Source organism: Brassica napus, chromosome A3 (genome assembly GCF_020379485.1).
Source record: "Brassica napus cultivar Da-Ae chromosome A3, Da-Ae, whole genome shotgun sequence".
Taxonomy (NCBI): Eukaryota; Viridiplantae; Streptophyta; class Magnoliopsida; order Brassicales; family Brassicaceae; genus Brassica; species Brassica napus.
The window spans coordinates 32,095,386-32,115,142 of NC_063436.1; the positions used below are offsets into that span (position 1 = coordinate 32,095,386).

General features: G+C 29.9%; 3 protein-coding genes across 3 annotated transcripts; all 3 read left to right on the forward strand.

The window, feature by feature from the left end:
- The first annotated feature begins 843 nt into the window (after positions 1–843).
- Positions 844–4,027, forward strand: LOC125607243 (VQ motif-containing protein 29-like). Its single transcript, XM_048777130.1, has 2 exons — positions 844–864; positions 2,158–4,027. Exons 1-2 carry the CDS (start codon positions 844–846, stop codon positions 2,506–2,508), a joined length of 372 nt encoding a protein of 123 aa, XP_048633087.1. The 3' UTR covers positions 2,509–4,027.
- A 1,536-nt stretch (positions 4,028–5,563) lies between these two features.
- On the forward strand, positions 5,564–7,273 carry LOC125607244. The gene is made up of 3 exons (XM_048777131.1): positions 5,564–5,624; positions 6,452–6,799; positions 6,885–7,273. The coding sequence occupies exons 1-3, from the start codon at positions 5,564–5,566 to the stop codon at positions 7,271–7,273; spliced, it is 798 nt and encodes a 265-aa protein (XP_048633088.1).
- A 9,852-nt stretch (positions 7,274–17,125) lies between these two features.
- Positions 17,126–18,766, forward strand: LOC111214366 (basic leucine zipper 63-like). The gene has a single exon (XM_022717120.2). The coding sequence runs from the start codon at positions 17,800–17,802 to the stop codon at positions 18,547–18,549; it is 750 nt and encodes a 249-aa protein (XP_022572841.1). The 5' UTR covers positions 17,126–17,799; the 3' UTR covers positions 18,550–18,766.
- Positions 18,767–19,757: the final 991 nt, after the last annotated feature.

Consider the following 19,757-nt stretch of genomic DNA (forward strand, 5'->3'; position numbering starts at 1 on the left):
CACTTTCGTACGGGATGCATTTCTTTCAATACCATTTATTTAAGTATAACACGAGTTTTTCATTGATTAAATCTATATATATAACATGAGATGTTGAGAGTTTGATGGAATCCATACTAAAAAAGCTAAAATTTGATTATGACTACAAAATAAATGTTATCTTACTCTCAATTGGGGCGCTTGTTTAATTGTAACCCCCAAATTATTATTAGACCCATTCTAGTATTTTTATATTATGTGCAAGAGAAAAAAAATATGTAAACTCAACAGTTGACTTCAAAATATGAAAATAGAAGATGTGGACATTATACCATGAAAATAATTGAATATCACAGCTAACTAATACTTAGAGACAAATTAACGTATTTGAACAAAGCAAATTTATCATATATAACAATTTCATCGTTTCCAACGAGATCAGGATTATATTAAGCTTGAAGTAATGTAGTCTGAATGCAAAGTCTGCATTGACCAAACAAAGTTATTGGGTGGTCCCTTTCTAACTAGTACATGAACTGTCACGTTGAAATTCCTTTTGACATGATGAAAGCTAGATCGATAATAGTTTAGCAATCCAAGCTTGTTTTTAATCATGTTTAGTATTGAAACATCTTCATATCTCCTTTCAAACAAAACTTAATTGCAACCCTCTTGATGTTTCGTAAAGCCATACAACTATTATACCTTCTACTTCAACGCTTGATATAGTCCTGAAGTACCTAATAATTTGAAGCTCTTTGATGATCCCTTAACATTCATCTGCGACAACTCCTCGTGATGCTGAATCAGAGATAGCATAGTTGCATTTGAACCATCCTATATTTGGTCGAGATCAAGAGTAGGATGAAACAAGTGGTGTTTAAAGTGAGTTATGCGGTAGCAAATTCGTATGGTAACTTGTCTTTCAAAGTAGTCGTAATCCATTGATAAACATCCACATGCAAGTTTAACTCTTGCTGTGTAACGTTTAACCAGTGGCGGGCTTGAAAAATATTGACCCACAAGCAAAAAAATATTTTTGGCCCTTTTATTTCATAAAAACAGTGAAAATATTGAAAAAATCGGTTGGGATATTCGATCCCGGGTCCATTTCCGCATTAAGAGTAAAGTTACTAATAAAGCTACATGATCTCTTTTGTTTATTATTGGTCCCTAAAATATATATAGTTTTTTTAGGCCCAAACACATGTTTGATAGGCTTCTATTTAGGTCCGACCTTGCATTTAACCTGGGCCGGGCCTGAAAAATATTGACCCACAAGCAAAAAAATATTTCTTAAAGACAGTGAAAATATTGAAAAACCGGTTGGGAGATTCGATCATGGATTCATTTCTGCGCTGAGAATAAAGTTACCAATAGAGCTACATGGTCTCTTTGTTTATTATTGGCCCCTAAAACATATATAGTTGTTTCGGGCTCCAAGCACATGTTTGATACACTTCTATTCACGGCCTGCGTTTAACCTTTGTTCAAGAAATCAAATTATTTCTAGATTTTCTATCCGCCCAAGAGCAAAAAAGTATTTTTAATGATTAGTGAATCCTGTATTCTATATAGATTAATGATATGCCTAATGTTTTTCCCTGTGCTTTAAGATAGAGAAAATAGAAGGAAATCTTTGATAATCATTATATTGATACTTATGTCAGACAAGTAAGTTTAGTCCATCGTAATTTTTTACCAAAAAAAAAAGGATTTTTATCTATATAATAAGTACACTTCTTTTCAAATTCAAATCCGAAGGCTATTGATACCTTTTTTTTGTTTTTTGATACGTAATATTTCTTCTCGTCATTACAATAACAAAATCTCACGTGGACTGCGTTCTTTATTCTGTTGGACCAAATTAATTGTTCAAGGTGTTCCATAATGTTCCTGTCAAACACCTAATAAAACTCAAATCAGTAAAATATTGAGAACACACTCGTTGAAAATTTCCATCATATTCACTCATGAGCATAATTTGTAAATAAAGGAAACTCACAAAAAAAAATGTTGTGACCATTAGAAGAGTCAAAAACCAAAGGCTTGACCGGCCTTGAAAATGTTGCACATGAATCATAAATTCATAATATATATGTGAGATCCTACACATTCAAACTTCACCTCCAGAAATATTTGCTGATCCTAAAAACTTTAAAAAATCTGTAATCTCAGGCGTTCATGTCTCAGAGTTACCTTAGTGCCCAAGAAACTAATACACTGACAACAAGAAATTACCTAACGTCACTCCATTCGACCAGAAAGCAACCTTCAAAGCCAATGAAGAGGCCTGTATCATCGCCTTTGAAGTCCATGCATCCCCAGGTTTACCGAGTCGAGCCAGTAAACTTCAAAGAGTTGGTTCAGAGGCTAACTGGTGCACCTGAGCACGATGATGTGGTTAAACCCTTCAAGAGTTTGGATGATTTGGCAAATGAGAGTTCTTCATCATTAGCATTTGATTTATCATCCTCATCATGGGGAGATTTATCACATCAAACTCCTGCAAATCTCTCCAGATGGTAGCTTTTATAGGACATAACATTTTATTTACTCTTGCAGGTACTTCCATTGATTGTAATTCTCCACATACCTATTATGTATTAGCCATTTAATAAAACCAGAAAGAAATATAAGAAAATAATGTTTATTAACTTTTTAATGGTAACTTGTGGAATAGTACGTAGAATGAACTATTCTGCAGAACTTTACGGATTTTTTTTTCAATCATTGTCATATTAAATCGGTTTTTTTTTGGAGTCTATAGCTTTGATTGGTTAAACTTTTTTTTGTAACCAAATCATAATTTGAACATTTCTAATTTAAAACATATTTTAAACTCGATTCTATACTATATATAATTATATATATACATGTGGTATTTTGACACTTCCATTGAAAGAATTAATCAGTGATTCTATATACACATATATAACTTGTGGAAGTAATTTGAAATTAACAACAAATAATTAACCTAAGGGTTATTCATGTCTATAGATATAATCAAGATGAGCCGTCAATGTTCTTCTCGTCAAGCAATCTTCGTCGTCGTCTTTCTCGCATCTCTCTCCCGCCGCTTCATATAATTTTGAATCCATCATTTCCTAAAATGTAATTAAACATATATGAATCAAGAAATGAAAATATACCAATTACGTATAAAATCTACATAATAACCGGGTATGTAGTATATATGACTAACCAGACTAAGTATGTCGGCCGAAGATATTGTGAAGGAGGGGAAATCGGCCGGTTCAGGGCGGGCGGTGCACCTTAGCGTGGTGGTGCAACAAAGGACGAGAGCTACCATGAGCAAAGTAGAGAGATTATCCATTTTGTGATTAATTTTTGGATATTGACACCAATAATCACCAAACAATCTTTATATAGAGTCATTCTTGGTTAACTATATTCTTAGGAGGTGTTATTGGTTTATATATTTTGCTTGATTTAGAAATCCATACAGTATTTATAAATCCAAGTAAAATATACAAATTTTCAAATTCTCACGGATTAGTATTTACAAATCCGGAGGTTTTCCCTCGGATTTGGGCCTTTGTATTTTTAACAAAGAAATCCATGCAAATCCATTCAAATACATTATGAAATCAAATCTATTAATAAATCCGTATGATTGAATAACACTTGATTTGAATTAGAATTTATAAATCATTAAACGAATAACACATGATTTCAATATGTATTTTAAAATCATAGAACCAATAACACTAGATTTAATTTGAATTTTCAAATCCATCAAAATACACCAACCAATAACCCCAACTTAATGTATTCTTTGTTTTAGACCGTTTTGTTCTTATCTTTTATTTTGTCAGTGTTCTTATCTTTTCCACACACACAAAAATAGTAAATAAACACACATATATCTCTTTACTCGTCCTGGGAAGAGAAAAAGAAGAATATATATATTTTTCAACATATTTTTTTAGTTTTTAGTTTGTTGAATTTGATTAAATCTAGAGTGCGCTAATAACTTTCTAAATATTAACCATCAGACCAAAACAATTTAGCTGTATATATAATTTTTTTTTCCAACAACAACATGTACATCTATCTTATATATTAAAAGAGAAGTCATGACTTCTTTCATGTATGATTTTTTTTAAAATTTAGACCATCACATAGAAATCTTATTAAATATATTTTATTAAGATTAATAATACATAGAATCTTTAAAATACTTTAATTATAATATCTTTTGATATCTTTTCATTTTAAATATAAATATATTTATTTTAAAATTCTAACAAATCTGTTTTAAAATATTTTTACAAAATCTTCATTTTCGAAATTATATTTAAATATTTTTACTAATTTCGAAATTAGTTTGAAATATTATTATACATTAATAAATTGAGTAATCGTTTATAAAATGAAAAATAAAAATCTGTAATATTTTATATATTATATAATCATAATCAATCATATTAAAAGAAAATTATTATATTGAACTAAATATAATAAAATTGTATTAAATTTATATATTTTATTTTCGTAAGTATAAAATATTTATGTTCAAAAATAAAATCTAATACATTGGTAAGATGAGTTAACATTACCAAACTGTATAATACATGTAGAAAAATTAACATGTATTTCTTTAAAGCTTATAATATAAAATATTTGTAACTACTTTAATCATAATATATTTTCATTTTAAATATAATATATATTTATATATTATATTTTTAAAATTCTAATAAATCTGTGTAAAAATATTTTAACAATAATTTAATATATTTTAAGTTATCGTTTATAAAATGAAAAATAAATAAATTATATCCTATTTTATCTACTTTATAGTCATGATCATGTTAAAATACAATTATTATACTTAAATAAATATGAAAAAATTATATTCAATTGATAAATTTATAAATTTTATTTTCATAAATATAAATGATTTATTTTAAAAATATAATATGATGATAGAACGGCTTAAAATTAGCAAACCATATAATACATGTCTAAAAATGAACATATCTTAGACTTTTGTATATACAATAATATATTATCTAAAATACATAAGCATAGAAAAAAATATTAGTAAATAGAAGTACAATTTTGAAACACGGATCAGAATTTAGCATAAATTAAATACAAAATAATTTTTAAATATATTTTCTCATGAATATATTAATTTTCTTAATAGCTAAATGCAAATACAATAAGATAAATATATAATAAGATGTGAAAATACATACGATTTTAAACAATTGACTAATTATAACATGTAAATTATAAAATTATTGTATTTGAAATAGTTATATAAACATTAAGTATATGATTAACGTCAAAAATATATACCACTAATGTTTAAAAACAATAATTTATGTATAGAAAACTGAAAACAAATATCCGCGCAATCAAAATATAGTTTTTCTCCTAAAGTAACTAATTATCTCGTCTTCTTTATATTGAAACATATGGAAGTCGATCGTGGGACGCATGAATTCTTTTGCCACTGAGTATTGGCTTGGTCACTTGAGTGGAGCGAAGAAGATTGTGCTTGGACCGAAACAAAATTAATACACATGATAATGAATATCAAAAATGTTAGATGTTAACCGAGAGCTCTTGGTCTAGTGGTAATGGAATTCTAGCTGTAGTACCCGTCTTAGGTTCGGGTCGTCTTAATCACCTTTCCGCCTATAATCATGCGTGTCCGGATAAAAGACCTTGTGGAAATTAGTTTAGGTTTACCGTCTGGGATCCCCAAGGACATAAAAAAACAAAACAAAAACAAAAATGTTGACGTGTTACGTAATGTAAAAGTCAACGTTTGCTTTTAATTTTAGGCCAAAATTACCAATATAAGGCCTTAATTATAATTTTCTTTTTGGGTTCAACCTGGCCTTATGAAATTCAACACCATTAATAACGTGAACATCACAGTCACATGTGGTCAAGGGCAGATCTACTAAGCCCAGGATGGGTGCAGCTGCCCCCCACAAAAAATTACAATTAAATTTAGTTTTACTAGAATAATCATAAATCTTGCAGCATTGTTGGCTAAAGCATTCTCTTTGCACACACCTTAACTTTTTTTCATGTGTTATATTTCTTTTTTAACCTCATCGTTCTTTTCCTTAGTTTCTTCCAATACTTTTTGGTCATTTATTCTTGTTATTCAATTAAATTTTGTTTTAACAATAGTTTCAGTTTTTTTGTTAGTGGTTCATTCTTTTTATTCTTTCGGTTATATAAAAAAGTTCTTTTAGCTGTATTATTTAGTTTTTTACTTTTCTAGATATTAAAGATATGAAACTCATTCATGTAAAATATTGTATAAAAACTAACTAATAAATGTTTCTTTTGCCCCCACTCAAAATATTTTATAGATCCGTCACTGCATGTGGTGTTTCATTTTAGTTACTTCGTCCCATGATTCAACAATGATCATTAGTACATTTTTTGTCGTAGTCTTTAGTACATTGCTTACCCACAGGTGATAATCTTCTTCGCAGGAACATCAACAGGAACACAGACTGTTCACGATGTGGTGCTCCTGAAACCCTCTTCCACTTGTTATTCTTCTGTCCGTTTGCTGTTAATGTCTGGGGTCTAGCTCCTTGGAAGACAAGCTTCGACTCATTGCGTAGTGCCTCGTTCCAAGACGAACTCCAAACCTCATCACGCCAAATCAATCTACCACCAGTGGGAATAACCTCCAACATCTTTCCCTGGATCTGTTGGGGTCTCTGGTTGAGCAGGAATCAACTGATCTTCGAATCCAAAACCCTGACACAGCAACAGTTAGTCAATAGAGCAATAGTAGCTTGCAAGAAATGGGAAAGTGCTCAAGCGATCATACCTAAGCCAATCAACATTAAACTTCCCAGCTCCAACTACTGATACTATTGTGTGTCATACTGACGCAGCGTGGAACAAAGAGCATGAAGTTGCGGGTCTCGCCTGGGTCTACTCCACCTCTTCCTCAATTGAGCTGAATCGAGGCTCCTCCCTCCAAAGCGCGGTTGCTTCTCCCCTCGTGGCGGAGGCATTGGCGATTAGAGAAGCGCTCTGGCATGCATCAGCTCAATCCTACAAACGCATCTGGCTTCGCTCAGATTCCCAATGGCTTATCAACGCCATCAATTTGAATCTCCGACTGATAGAGCTCTACGGTATTCTATCGGATGTCGATGCGCTCGTTTTTTCAGATTTTCTTTCTGTCTCGTTTTCTTTTGTTTCAAGAAACCACAATGGCCCTGCAGATTTTTTGGCCAAGGCCTGCTTATGTATGAACCCATCAGGATTGGACCTCTAATGCTCTTTCCTGTTTTATTTAGTAAATCAATTTATGTTGTTCAAAAAAAAAAGTCTTTAGTACATTACACCACTATATAAAGTTATTTCCCGAGAAAACGATCGATCTTTACTGTTGTAAAGAAAAAAAAATCGACTAAAGTTACCACGTCATGTAGCAATATTATGAATAACATTTGACCATATGCATGCATGGACATATTACATCTACGTGACACACGGTCCGTATATATATAGTCGACCTATACTTGCAAAGAACTCTAATGACGCACCAAATGACGCCACGCGATAAATCTCAACGAATACACCACCACAAACATATAGAAAACAAAAGATATGTCTACAAAGGTGAAAAGCCATGATTAATTAGTGGATTCATAACGTACTTTGCATCCATTTACGCTTATGTATACACGCACACACATAAAAAGCATGTATCCTGGAGATGAAACTGACGTTGGAAGGCCAAAACATTTTTTATAACATATTGGTGCGTGGCTCTTTTTTGGTTTTAATCAGTTACTAAACATCAAATTTGCAACTCAGTTTCTTAGAAACGACTGACGTTGTTAAAGATGATTTAAAGGCGATAGTGTTGCCTGTTAACATCCATTGCCAAATATGTTTTAGCGACACATTTAGGTTTTACCAATTTACAAAATTTTGTCGTTATATGGCTTGGTTTTGTAGTGGTTAATAACTTTACATGCGTTATTTGAATTACAATTGATAGAAAATATGTAAAAGATAGTCCCATACTTTTCACTAAAGTTTTTTCCCCTCGACTTTAATTAGAGATTTAATAAAAGTTCTTTATCTAAATATGACCTAAACCGTACGTAGCCGTCGCATATACTAATCTGTATGTATAAATCACCAATTCTACATGATCCAGATTATATACATCTTAAAACTGAAATTTCTTTTCCTCAAGCATAGGGAAATTCGTTAATTAGCAGAAGGGTAAAGAATCAAATGTATATATTCTTAATGATTCGCATGGATATCTAATCTATTAATTTAGGGATTGGTTTTTATCTACTACTTGAAGTTGTCATTTAGATTTTGGACTCTTTCATAGTTGTTACTAGAATATATCACACCTCCTATAAAATGCAACCTACCAACTTAAATTAAATCAAATCTTAACCAACGTAGAAAGATTGAACTTAACCAATAACATAATTAAAATATTTTTGGTTATCTCTTAATATAATTAGATCATAAAAAACTGAACCATTCTTAAATCAACGAGTTCCAATCATTCGAAACATAAGAGAAAAAATGTCCGACTCATTTATAATGTCTTTTCAATACAAAGACCGTGTATGCTTATGTTCATATAACTTTACCTTCATATATTTACTCTTCACCTGCATCATATTACAGCATGTAAATGTGATATATAAATATGGGTTATCATCTAGATACGAAGATATATTTGATTTGATCAAATCATAATTTATATGAACCCATATTTATATTTTTAAATTAACTTTGATCAAATCTACTATAAGAACGTGGATCTATCATATCATTATTCAATTCATAATAATATTAGATATTAGATTTGATCAATTCTACTATAACTAGTGTGAATAAAAAATTTATCAAAAAACTAAAACAAATATATATATATATATATATATATATATATATTACACAAAAATATATATAATATTATATGCACATATTATATATATCTAATCTATTAATTTAGGGATTGGTTTTTATCTACTACTTGAAGTTGTCATTTAGATTTTGGACTCTTTCATAGTTGTTACTAGAATATATCACACCTCCTATAAAATGCAACCTACCAACTTAAATTAAATCAAATCTTAACCAACGTAGAAAGATTGAACTTAACCAATAACATAATTAAAATATTTTTGGTTATCTCTTAATATAATTAGATCATAAAAAACTGAACCATTCTTAAATCAACGAGTTCCAATCATTCGAAACATAAGAGAAAAAATGTCCGACTCATTTATAATGTCTTTTCAATACAAAGACCGTGTATGCTTATGTTCATATAACTTTACCTTCATATATTTACTCTTCACCTGCATCATATTACAGCATGTAAATGTGATATATAAATATGGGTTATCATCTAGATACGAAGATATATTTGATTTGATCAAATCATAATTTATATGAACCCATATTTATATTTTTAAATTAACTTTGATCAAATCTACTATAAGAACGTGGATCTATCATATCATTATTCAATTCATAATAATATTAGATATTAGATTTGATCAATTCTACTATAACTAGTGTGAATAAAAAATTTATCAAAAAACTAAAACAAATATATATATATATATATATATTACACAAAAATATATATAATATTATATGCACATATTATATATAACATATATTAAAATTTGACAAATCAATCTCCGTCCTTTAGGGCGGGTCAGAATCTAGTTATTAAGATTAAATCCAAGAGAGTATAAATAGAGATTGTACATATATATGTCTACAAATATGTAAACGAAGTATTATTGTAAATTTATAATTCTCTAACAGTTTTGATGGGAGATTTATAACTTAGAAGTTTGTAATTATATAACCCGTACATAATAAATAGTATGCAAATGTGCAATGGAGTGTTGATATAATTTTATACTGTAATAAATAAAAACTAGATTTTGACCCGCGCAACCGCGCGGGTGTTTGTTTTTACTTTTTTTTATACATAAATTACTATTTTTAAACATTAGTGATATTTTTTTAACATTAATCATATACTTAAATATTTATATAACTATTTCAAATAAAATAATTTTATAATTTACATGTTATAATTAATCATTTGGTTAAAACCGTATGTATTTTTACTTCTTATTATATATTTATCTTATTGTATTTGCATTTAGTTATTAAGCAAATTATTATATTCATGAGAAAATATATTTGAAAATTATTCTGTATTTAATTTATGCTAAATTCTGACCCGTGTTTCAAAGCTGTATTTTTTTTACTAATATTTTTTATACTTATTCATTTTAGATAATATATTATTCTATATACAAAAGTCTAAGGTATGTTAATTTTTAGACATGTATTATAAGGTTTGTTAATTTTAAGTCGTTCTATCATCATATTATATTTTTAAAATAAATAATTTATATTTATGAAAATAAAATTTATAAATTTATCAATTGAATATACTTTTATCATATTTATTTAAGTATAATAATTGTATTTTAACATGATCATGACTATAAAGTGGGTAAAATAAGATATAATTTATTTATTTTTCATTTTATAAACGATAACTTAAAATATATTAAATTATTGTTAAAATTCTTTTACACAGATTTATTAGAATTTTTAAATATAATATATAAATATATATTATATTTAAAATGAAAATATATTATGATTAAAGTAGTTACAAAGATTTTATATTATAAGCTTTAAAGAAATACATGTTAATTTTTATACATGTATTATATATTTTGCTTAATCCATCTTACCAACATATTAGATTTTATTTTTGAACATAAATATTTTATACTTATGAAAAATAAAATTTATAAAATTTAATACAGTTTTATTATACTTAGCTCAATATAATAATTTTCTTTTAATATGATTGATTATGATTATATAATATATAAAATATTACAGAATTTTTTATTTTTTATTTTATAAATGATTACTGAATTTATTAATGTATAATAATATTTCAAACTAATTTCGAAATTAGTGAAAAATATTTAAATATAATTTTGAAAATGAGGATCTTGTAAAAATCTTTTAAAACAGATTAGTTAGATTTTTTTTAAAAAATAAATATATTTATATATTATTTTAAAATAAAAAGATATCAAAAGATATTATGATTAAAGTATTTTAAAGATTCTATGTATTATTATTCTTAATAAAATACATTTAATAAGATTTCTAAGTGATGGTCCAAATAAAAAAAAATCACACATGAAAGAAGTCATGACTTCTCTTTTAATATATAAGATAATAATATTTCAAACTAATTTCGAAATTAGTGAAAAATATTTAAATATAATTTTGAAAATGAGGATCTTGTAAAAATCTTTTAAAACAGATTAGTTAGATTTTTTAAAAAAAATAAATATATTTATATATTATTTTAAAATAAAAAGATATCAAAAGATATTATGATTAAAGTATTTTAAAGATTCTATGTATTATTATTCTTAATAAAATACATTTAATAAGATTTCTAAGTGATGGTCCAAATAAAAAAAAATCACACATGAAAGAAGTCATGACTTCTCTTTTAATATATAAGATTGGGATATTTTTTCAAAAAGCCAATATGTGAAGCTTTTCAATTGGACATTAAAGTTTGATTTCACATGAGACCGAACCAAAGACTTACGATGAGCACATTCACGTAATAGCATAACTATTTATATATACAATGGAATGTTGATCTTTATTATAGTAAATGAAGTTGGAATTATTAAAAAGCTAATATATGAAGCTTTTGTATTGAAATTAAAGTTTGGTTTCACATGTGATCGAACCAAACATGAGTCTGGCTGACCATGAAAAGGTTCATGTCGAATAAATTAATTAAGCAATGTATATGTAATTGTTGGCCTCTACTTTATTATATATGAGATGCATGTGGCTGTTGCTCCACATATATTTTTCTAATATTCCTAAATGAGCTAACTTAATGTATTTTCTGATATAGTTTTTGATTAATTGTCATATTAACAACAAAAATATATTTTGATCAGAAATGTATACTTCACTAAAACTTCAGATTTCTCCGTTTCTCCATATTAATCAATTAAAATAAGAAATCTCTCGATTATACTTTGAGTCGGCATATTACTAGTTTATATTTCAATGTTTCCGTGAAGCAAGCAAGTATATGTACTTTTTTGCTCGTAGGAATGTAGGATATAGGGTTCTTTACAAAAAGCATTGGTCTCATCTCTCGTGCAAAGCACCAGTTTGCTTCAGTTAATTGGAAAGTGTTCCTTAGATTCTTTATTTCTTTTCGGTTTGATTAATTTTACTCCACCCTTTGTCTATACCTTCTTTTTCTTTTTTAGATTGAAATGATGATTCTAATCCCTCTCCAGTGTCCATCCCGTGTAGAAAGAAATCAAAAATATTTTATTTTTCTTCAACAAAAAGAGCTCCATCGTGTAAATATCATAGCAAGTATATGTTCTCCATACATTTGTTGATGCGATGCGATGCGAGAAAAGAAAAGAATTACGATCAATGAGGTTGAAATGCTCGTGGAATGTTTTTTTAATGTATATGGTATTGAAATTAATGTATATCTATACTATACTAAAAGGGGAATATCCTCCACTCTAAAGCTATCCACATCAGATTAAATAATCCACCAATCAAAATACATTTAAGTGCCATATCATTTCTGAATTACCACATCAATTTTATTAAGACAATTGAGCTTCTCCGGAAAACGATTAATCATAAACCTTTGCCTTTCTTCTTCCAAAATGGAAAAGTTTTATAACTCTTATTTTGCTTTCACTTTCCAAACTCTTTTCTTCTTCTCTTCTCTATCCATAAATTTTGTTTCAGATCTCTAATTATAACATTGATTCTTATCCCTTGAAATCACCTCCTTCGGTCAAAAAAGAAAGAATCAATGGTGATGAGTCTCATGTCCTCATAATCAGCTTTGCATCAAGAAGAAGCTGAGAGTAACCAATACATATATATTTTGAGTATTTCCCCAAATCTTATTTATCCTCTATTTGAAACAATGGTACGTGATTATAGACCTTTGCCTTTCTTCTTCCAAAACGGAAAAGTTTTATAACTCTTATTTTGCTTTCACTTTCCAAACTCTTTTCTTCTTCTCAGGAATCCTCTTTTCGACTCTGACTCTCCCACATGAATAATGAGAGTATCTACGTATTATTACATATATATAAATATAAACAAATAAAATAATAGAAAGATCTATCCATAAATTTTGTTTCAGATCTCTAATTATAACATTGATTCTTATCCCTTGAAATCACCTCCTTCGGTCAAAAAAGAAAGAATCAATGGTGATGAGTCTCATGTCCTCATAATCAGCTTTGCATCAAGAAGAAGCTGAGAGTAACCAATACATATATATTTTGAGTATTTCCCCAAATCTTATCTATCCTCTACTTGAAACAATGGTACGTGATTATTGCCAAATTTTGAATTGCTGTGCCGTTGGTTAAGTAGGAGAATCTTATGTTTGTTATATGAAATTAGGAGACCAAAGAAGAGAAGAAGATCCTCACAGAGGAAGAACCTGAACGGAAGAAAAGAAAGCTGTCAAGGTTTAGCTTTTGATTTTTTTTGTTTTCTTCAAATGGTTAGAATCAACGTAGTTAGGCACTAAACATTAAGGAATAAGAGGAAATAAGTGTGTCTTAGTTCAAAAAAAGAGAGGAAATAAGTGTGTCTTCTGATTTGTGTTATACTCTTTTGTATTTGTGATGCACAAAGCTCGGTCCAGATTTTTACGTATTTGAGCAGAAAGATCTGAGAGTACTATGAAAAAACTAATTTAAGTTATTGTATCTAAATGTATTTGATCCGTCACTCCAGATACATTTCATATTAGATCCGTCACTCCAGATATTTCTTTCGTTTTCAGATTTATATCTTTAATCTCTTATGTTTACTGATGATTTAATGACCATTCCCTCTCATATATTGAATGATTTTGATTTACCAAGTCCTTGAAAACTCTCCCTTCTACGGTCTTATTAGGTAGCAACTGAAGGAGGGACATAGATCTTTCCAACTGTTCGACCCTGTTGTATTGTGCAGCATGTGAAACCAGAGGAAGGTAACCTATATATGGTATTTGTTCCTGTCTTTTTGCTTCATCTTTTGTTTTTTTAATAAAGAAATTTTAGCTTGAGCATGTCATGTTTTGGACTTCTGTGCCACTAATCAGGATATGCTCCAGAACCAATTGATGTTCGAAGGATATTATATGCAGACATTCTCTCAAATGGAGGGGAAGTCACATTACAATAGATGGTCCAGTTGATCCTGGTTGGTTTTACAAAAACTATCCACGATTCAAATTTTTAAGTGGCAGAAGGTGAATGATGGGCTTATCGAACTGCAGATTCTTGCTTGGAATCCCGAGTAGAGTCTCTGATTCAAAATTCAAACAGTGAATTCAGCATATGTTATAACGTTCATCTGTTTTTTGTTTCTGGGAAAGAGTTGCATTGAGTTTATGTTCCACTAAGCTGAACATTTCGAACTCTTTTTCAGGTGATTATATTACAGATGAATGAACAAGACTGCATCCTGATCTCATGTCTTTACCCTTGGAAGACGAGAATAAAATTATCTCTAGGATGGATCACAAAGGCAAGAGAAATGTAATTGACATATATGCAGGTATCTTGAGATTGTGATTCTTCATGCTATTTCACAAAAAAAAGCACTCTTTTGACATTCTATGAAACTCTTTTACAAGAATATATGTTTTTTTTGGGTATTCAAATATTCAGCTCTATGGAGTTAGAAGCAATATTAAAGCTCCTGCCAAGGCATTGTTCGGGCAACCAGAAAGAGCCTAAATTTTTAACCTTTTTAGTCAGAACAAACAAGAGCGTAACGCAGCCATAGTCCTTGCTCGCTCTTTTGATTGCAATGTATGAAAAACTATTCAAAATGTAAAATCTTCTGTTAAAATTATATTCTCAGAAATTGAAAATCATTGTGGGTTTATTTACACAATACAATTTTAAATATGGGAGTTGAGGCTTATATGCTGGTAACATTGCTTGGGCTAAGATGATCAAACAATGGTGAATGAATCATTGTCATTAACCACAACCACCAGTTTTATTTTTGTGTGTGTCGTTTGTTTTTTCACTGTGGTTCAAAGAAGGAAGGTGCAAGTCTGTGTTCTCACTGACCATCCAATATTGCGGCATAGAGTTTCACTATAAGCAGCAGATTTCATTTTTACTTCTTTTTTTTTAATATGGATCATCGTTTTAATTAGGTTGCGATTTCTGATTTGTTTTGGTTTGTTCTTGAATTTGGATTATATTGTCAAATATATGGCCAGGTCTCTTGTGGTTGAATCAATAGTCTAATGAATTTGTGTGTTATCTATACTTCTGAAACATATGAGTTTCCACGCTACTTCAGGGGCATAGTTGGTCGTGTGGCAAACTGGATCTAAGACGGCAAATGTAGACTCAGGGGAATCGACTACACCTCCCATCAATAAGGCCTCTAAACAGCCTCCATGGTATGTAACATTTATCTCTTCTTTTGTATGATTATATATCATTTTGCAAAGTTCATCAGATATGTGTAAAACATAAATGTTACTCATAAATATGGGATGTAGAAGAAGACGGTAAAATACCTTTCATCACTTTCAAATATCACATATCTGGTCGAGAAGAAGGTCCCTACATCTATATATGGGATTAATGTTGCGGAAAAGATCTTTTTTCATCATTTATCTTATACCTCTTGGATAGGTTATATTGGTGCAGTTTCTAACACACCGACATACATTCTCATGTCATAAACTACCATGAAACTTAACATGGAGGCATCTGTAGAGAACAAAAACACTCCGATTAACTTAGCTCAGAAATACTGGAACTTGGCGGGTAATGACTCATGGAACATTGTTGACCACATGATCCAGATTTGGGGTCCACATATCACCCATGTGGATCAACACACAGATCATGCGAGCTTCTTACGGAAAGGGATCTCCTTTCGCTTTCACCACAAGAAATGGATAGGCAAGTCTACAAGAGAGGTAGGTATCAGATATGATCATAACTACGTATTGGACTGTCCTGATCAAGAGAAGGACGGGCTGAAACATGCAACAAAGCTGAAGGACGGTTCGAGTGAACAAGTGGTTTTACATGGATGTGGTTTAGGTAACTGATTGGAATAACTGATCGTTTAAATTATTTATGTCTTCATATATATATAAATTTTAAAAGTCACAGTTACTATATATTTACAAGGAGACTTGGATTTTTCCAAAGACATGTTCATTTTCTCATTCAAAAATAATATTCCAAAGCTTTGGTCTATTGAATTGTTTTTGACTATCCAAAAACAATATATGGAGTTTTTGACTCATTAACACAAATAAGTATTGCTGACTCAAAAGTATTTGAATTACACAAAATATTATAAATTTTTAAAGTTATTGATCATCAATTATCTAAACTATCGCTTTAAATATATGTTACATCAAAATAAAGTTTGGACTATAACTTTTCTTTGAATAGTTTTAAGATTAAAAATTAGTCAGTCTCTTATGTAGAAGGATTAACTTATTGTTGGATCTATAAAAGTACGAACAGTATGGTAACGTCATAAATTTTTGTATTAAAATTATAACAAGCTTATAGACATTATTAAAAAAGTTTAAAGAAATATTGAAGAAAAAATATTAAAATACAGAAAATAGTACTACGTCACTTCATATAAAAAGTAAGAGGAGTTGAACGAGAAAGGAAAAAAACACTCACAATACACCTTTGTCATGTTCTTTGTTGTAATTGGGTATTTTGGTTTATTAGAACGTAACTCTGTCTTTAAAAGTAGACCAAAAAACTCTGTTTTAAAATAAGAAAAGTTTTTTTACATTGGCCTATAACAATAATTATTGCCTATTTACATAGAAAATAATGTAAAAATAAATTATATAGTAATAAAATATATTATAAAAATTAAATAATACAGAAATAAAATATTAAACATGATTTGAATAATAAATATAAAAAATGTGATGTTAAAATTAATAATATATTTTCAAACTAACCAAAATATGTAAAAAAAAAACATTTTGGATAATAACTAAAGTTTAACAATTTTTAATTCATTTCACATGTGTTCATCATCCTATACATTTTAGATGATAAAAACAATAAATTGTAAGTTTTATTCATTTCTAATTCAAATTACTATATATATTTTTATAAATAGATATAATATTGTAATATAAATAGTAAATACAATGTTATTTGTTTAAAAACCCGGGCGTAGCCCGGGCAAGATCTCTAGTGTTCATAAATAACTAATTCCAAAGAAAATTAAACAAAGTATTCAATTTTAATCTGAAAAGTAAACCTTTCTAGAAATATATCATTCTTGAATTAGTTCTGTATAATATACCAAACGTGTGAAATGTCGATTGTTTCTTCATCACTAAGGTATTACAGACGTTTGGCTATTTAATCTCGAGAAAAAATATTTTTATTTTTGCTATACGGACCCCAAACCAGCAATGGTGCCCCACAAAATATTTCTTGCTTTTACAAAGTTGGCTCTACAAGTTTTCAAACCCGCCATAGTGCAACATGACTCAAAAGCTGCTTATACAGTATAATATACGGTTGTATACCGTATTTTAAAGTGACTAAAATACCCCTGTTTATTTGTCCATAAATATCAAGCTCCAACAATGCAATTCTTCCCTTTTCCCCTTCTAATCTCTCTCATCTCTCTACTAGGAAAAAATAAGCAATTATGTTGTCCACTGTACCGGCCTTTTCCATGTCTGAACCGGGTTTAGTTAATCAATTTCAGGGATTCCAAACCGGGTTCACTCCTTGGGAATGGGACTGCTCTGATCTCTTTTCCGTTAACCAGCTGTCTCTTGAACCGGCCGTTCCCAGTCCATGTTTTGCTGAATCCGACTCTGGTCTCGTCAAAATTAAATCTGGTTTTGATGACATCAAACCCGGTTCTGATGAAAATTATACCGGTTTCATCAAAACTAAACCCGGTTTTGACGAAGCCCAAAGTTCCCACGGCGTACCAGATGAACCGGACTCGGACGACCCAAAACAATGGACAGCCATCGTGAGTTTACACTCGGGAGAGCAGAATCATAACCGGAATAAACTAATTCAACCGGAGATGACCGAGGAGAAGAAGAGGAAGAGGATGGAATCGAACCGGGAATCAGCGAAACGGTCGAGAATGCGTAAACAAAGTCACATTAATAACTTAAGGAACCAAGTAAACCAGCTCGACATGGAAAACCGTGAGCTCAAGAACCGGCTCCAGTTACTTACATACCAGCTTCAACGAGTGAATACAGACAACATCCAGCTCGTGGCGGAACAAGACATTCTCCGGTTAAGATTGTCGGAGATGAGGCGGATCCTGATGATCAGACGACAACAACAATGGGAACTCAATAACCGGAGAATGATCATGACTGAACAAAACCCATCTACGATCATGGATCATATGATATATATAAGTAAATAATAAAAACAAAAAAAAATTAGAACGATACCATCAATCTCTTTCTTTGTCTCTCTATCTCTCTATGTAAATGACATTGAAGGTTAGGGCAGAGGAAAAGAAAGTTTTCGAGAAGGAGAAGAAGATGAAAAAGTTTTATTTTTTGTAATCTTTTTTTTTTCCACTCTCGTAGGAAGTGATCGTTGTCGTGTTATGATAAATAACTAAAAGAGTTATCACATTAATGCAATGATATATATTATTCATACTTTATGGGAAGCTTTTGTGCGCAATGACAGCAAAGTAGTTTATTTAATTTATTTTTTAAATAAGTTGAAACATTAAAGTAATTAACAGGTTACACGAATAATTAAAGGGTAATTAAAATAAGCTATCCCAGTATTCATTTAAATATATATATATATATATACTAGGGGTTTTCCGGTGCTACGCGCCAGGTTCGGATATTTGATTCAGTTTTCAAAATCTTGTGTTCTGGTATTTAGTTAATAGGAGTGTATGTAGTTGAGTGTAGTTGAAAGGTTCGTCATGTTTAAAAAGTGTTTAAATTGGTATGTTCTGATAAGATGACTATAGCTTGTGAGTTATCTTACACTTATCCAGCGTGGCTACTCTCTTTAATTTCTGTTTATCCATTCGCAAAGCCCTGCTTGCCCTTGTGGGAACTGAAAGTCAAGTTAATAAAGCGTGGTTTATTACAGAATCATGTTTAAGATCAGGAATGAGTTGTGCAGTTACTACCTCGTTCAAGGTCACCAACATCAGTGTTGTGCATGACTTATAATATTGGCAGTCTGTAAGTATTCTATCTACAAGAATTGTGCATGACTTATAATATGCATCAAAGTGTTGCTAATTGACGTCTTGTGGCAAATAGATTGAATCATCTTGGGTTTGCCTCCCTTCCTATCATCAATAATCAGTGTTTTTATCTTCTCTGGTTCTGAGTTAGGTCTTATACTCTTAGGATATGAATTTTCTCTATTATCATTAATGAATGTTTTCTATGTATTTCGATGGAATACTTTTGATCAGTCTGATAATTTTAACTCTGTTTTAAAAATTAATAATTTAAATATTGGATCCTTTCAATTCGCAAACTGCAACAAATAATCTTACTGAGACCATGGAGTTTCAGGACAATGCACATAATCAAGGTGGAGATAAATTATTACACGCTACGAAAACACATCCGTAAATTTAATATTTTT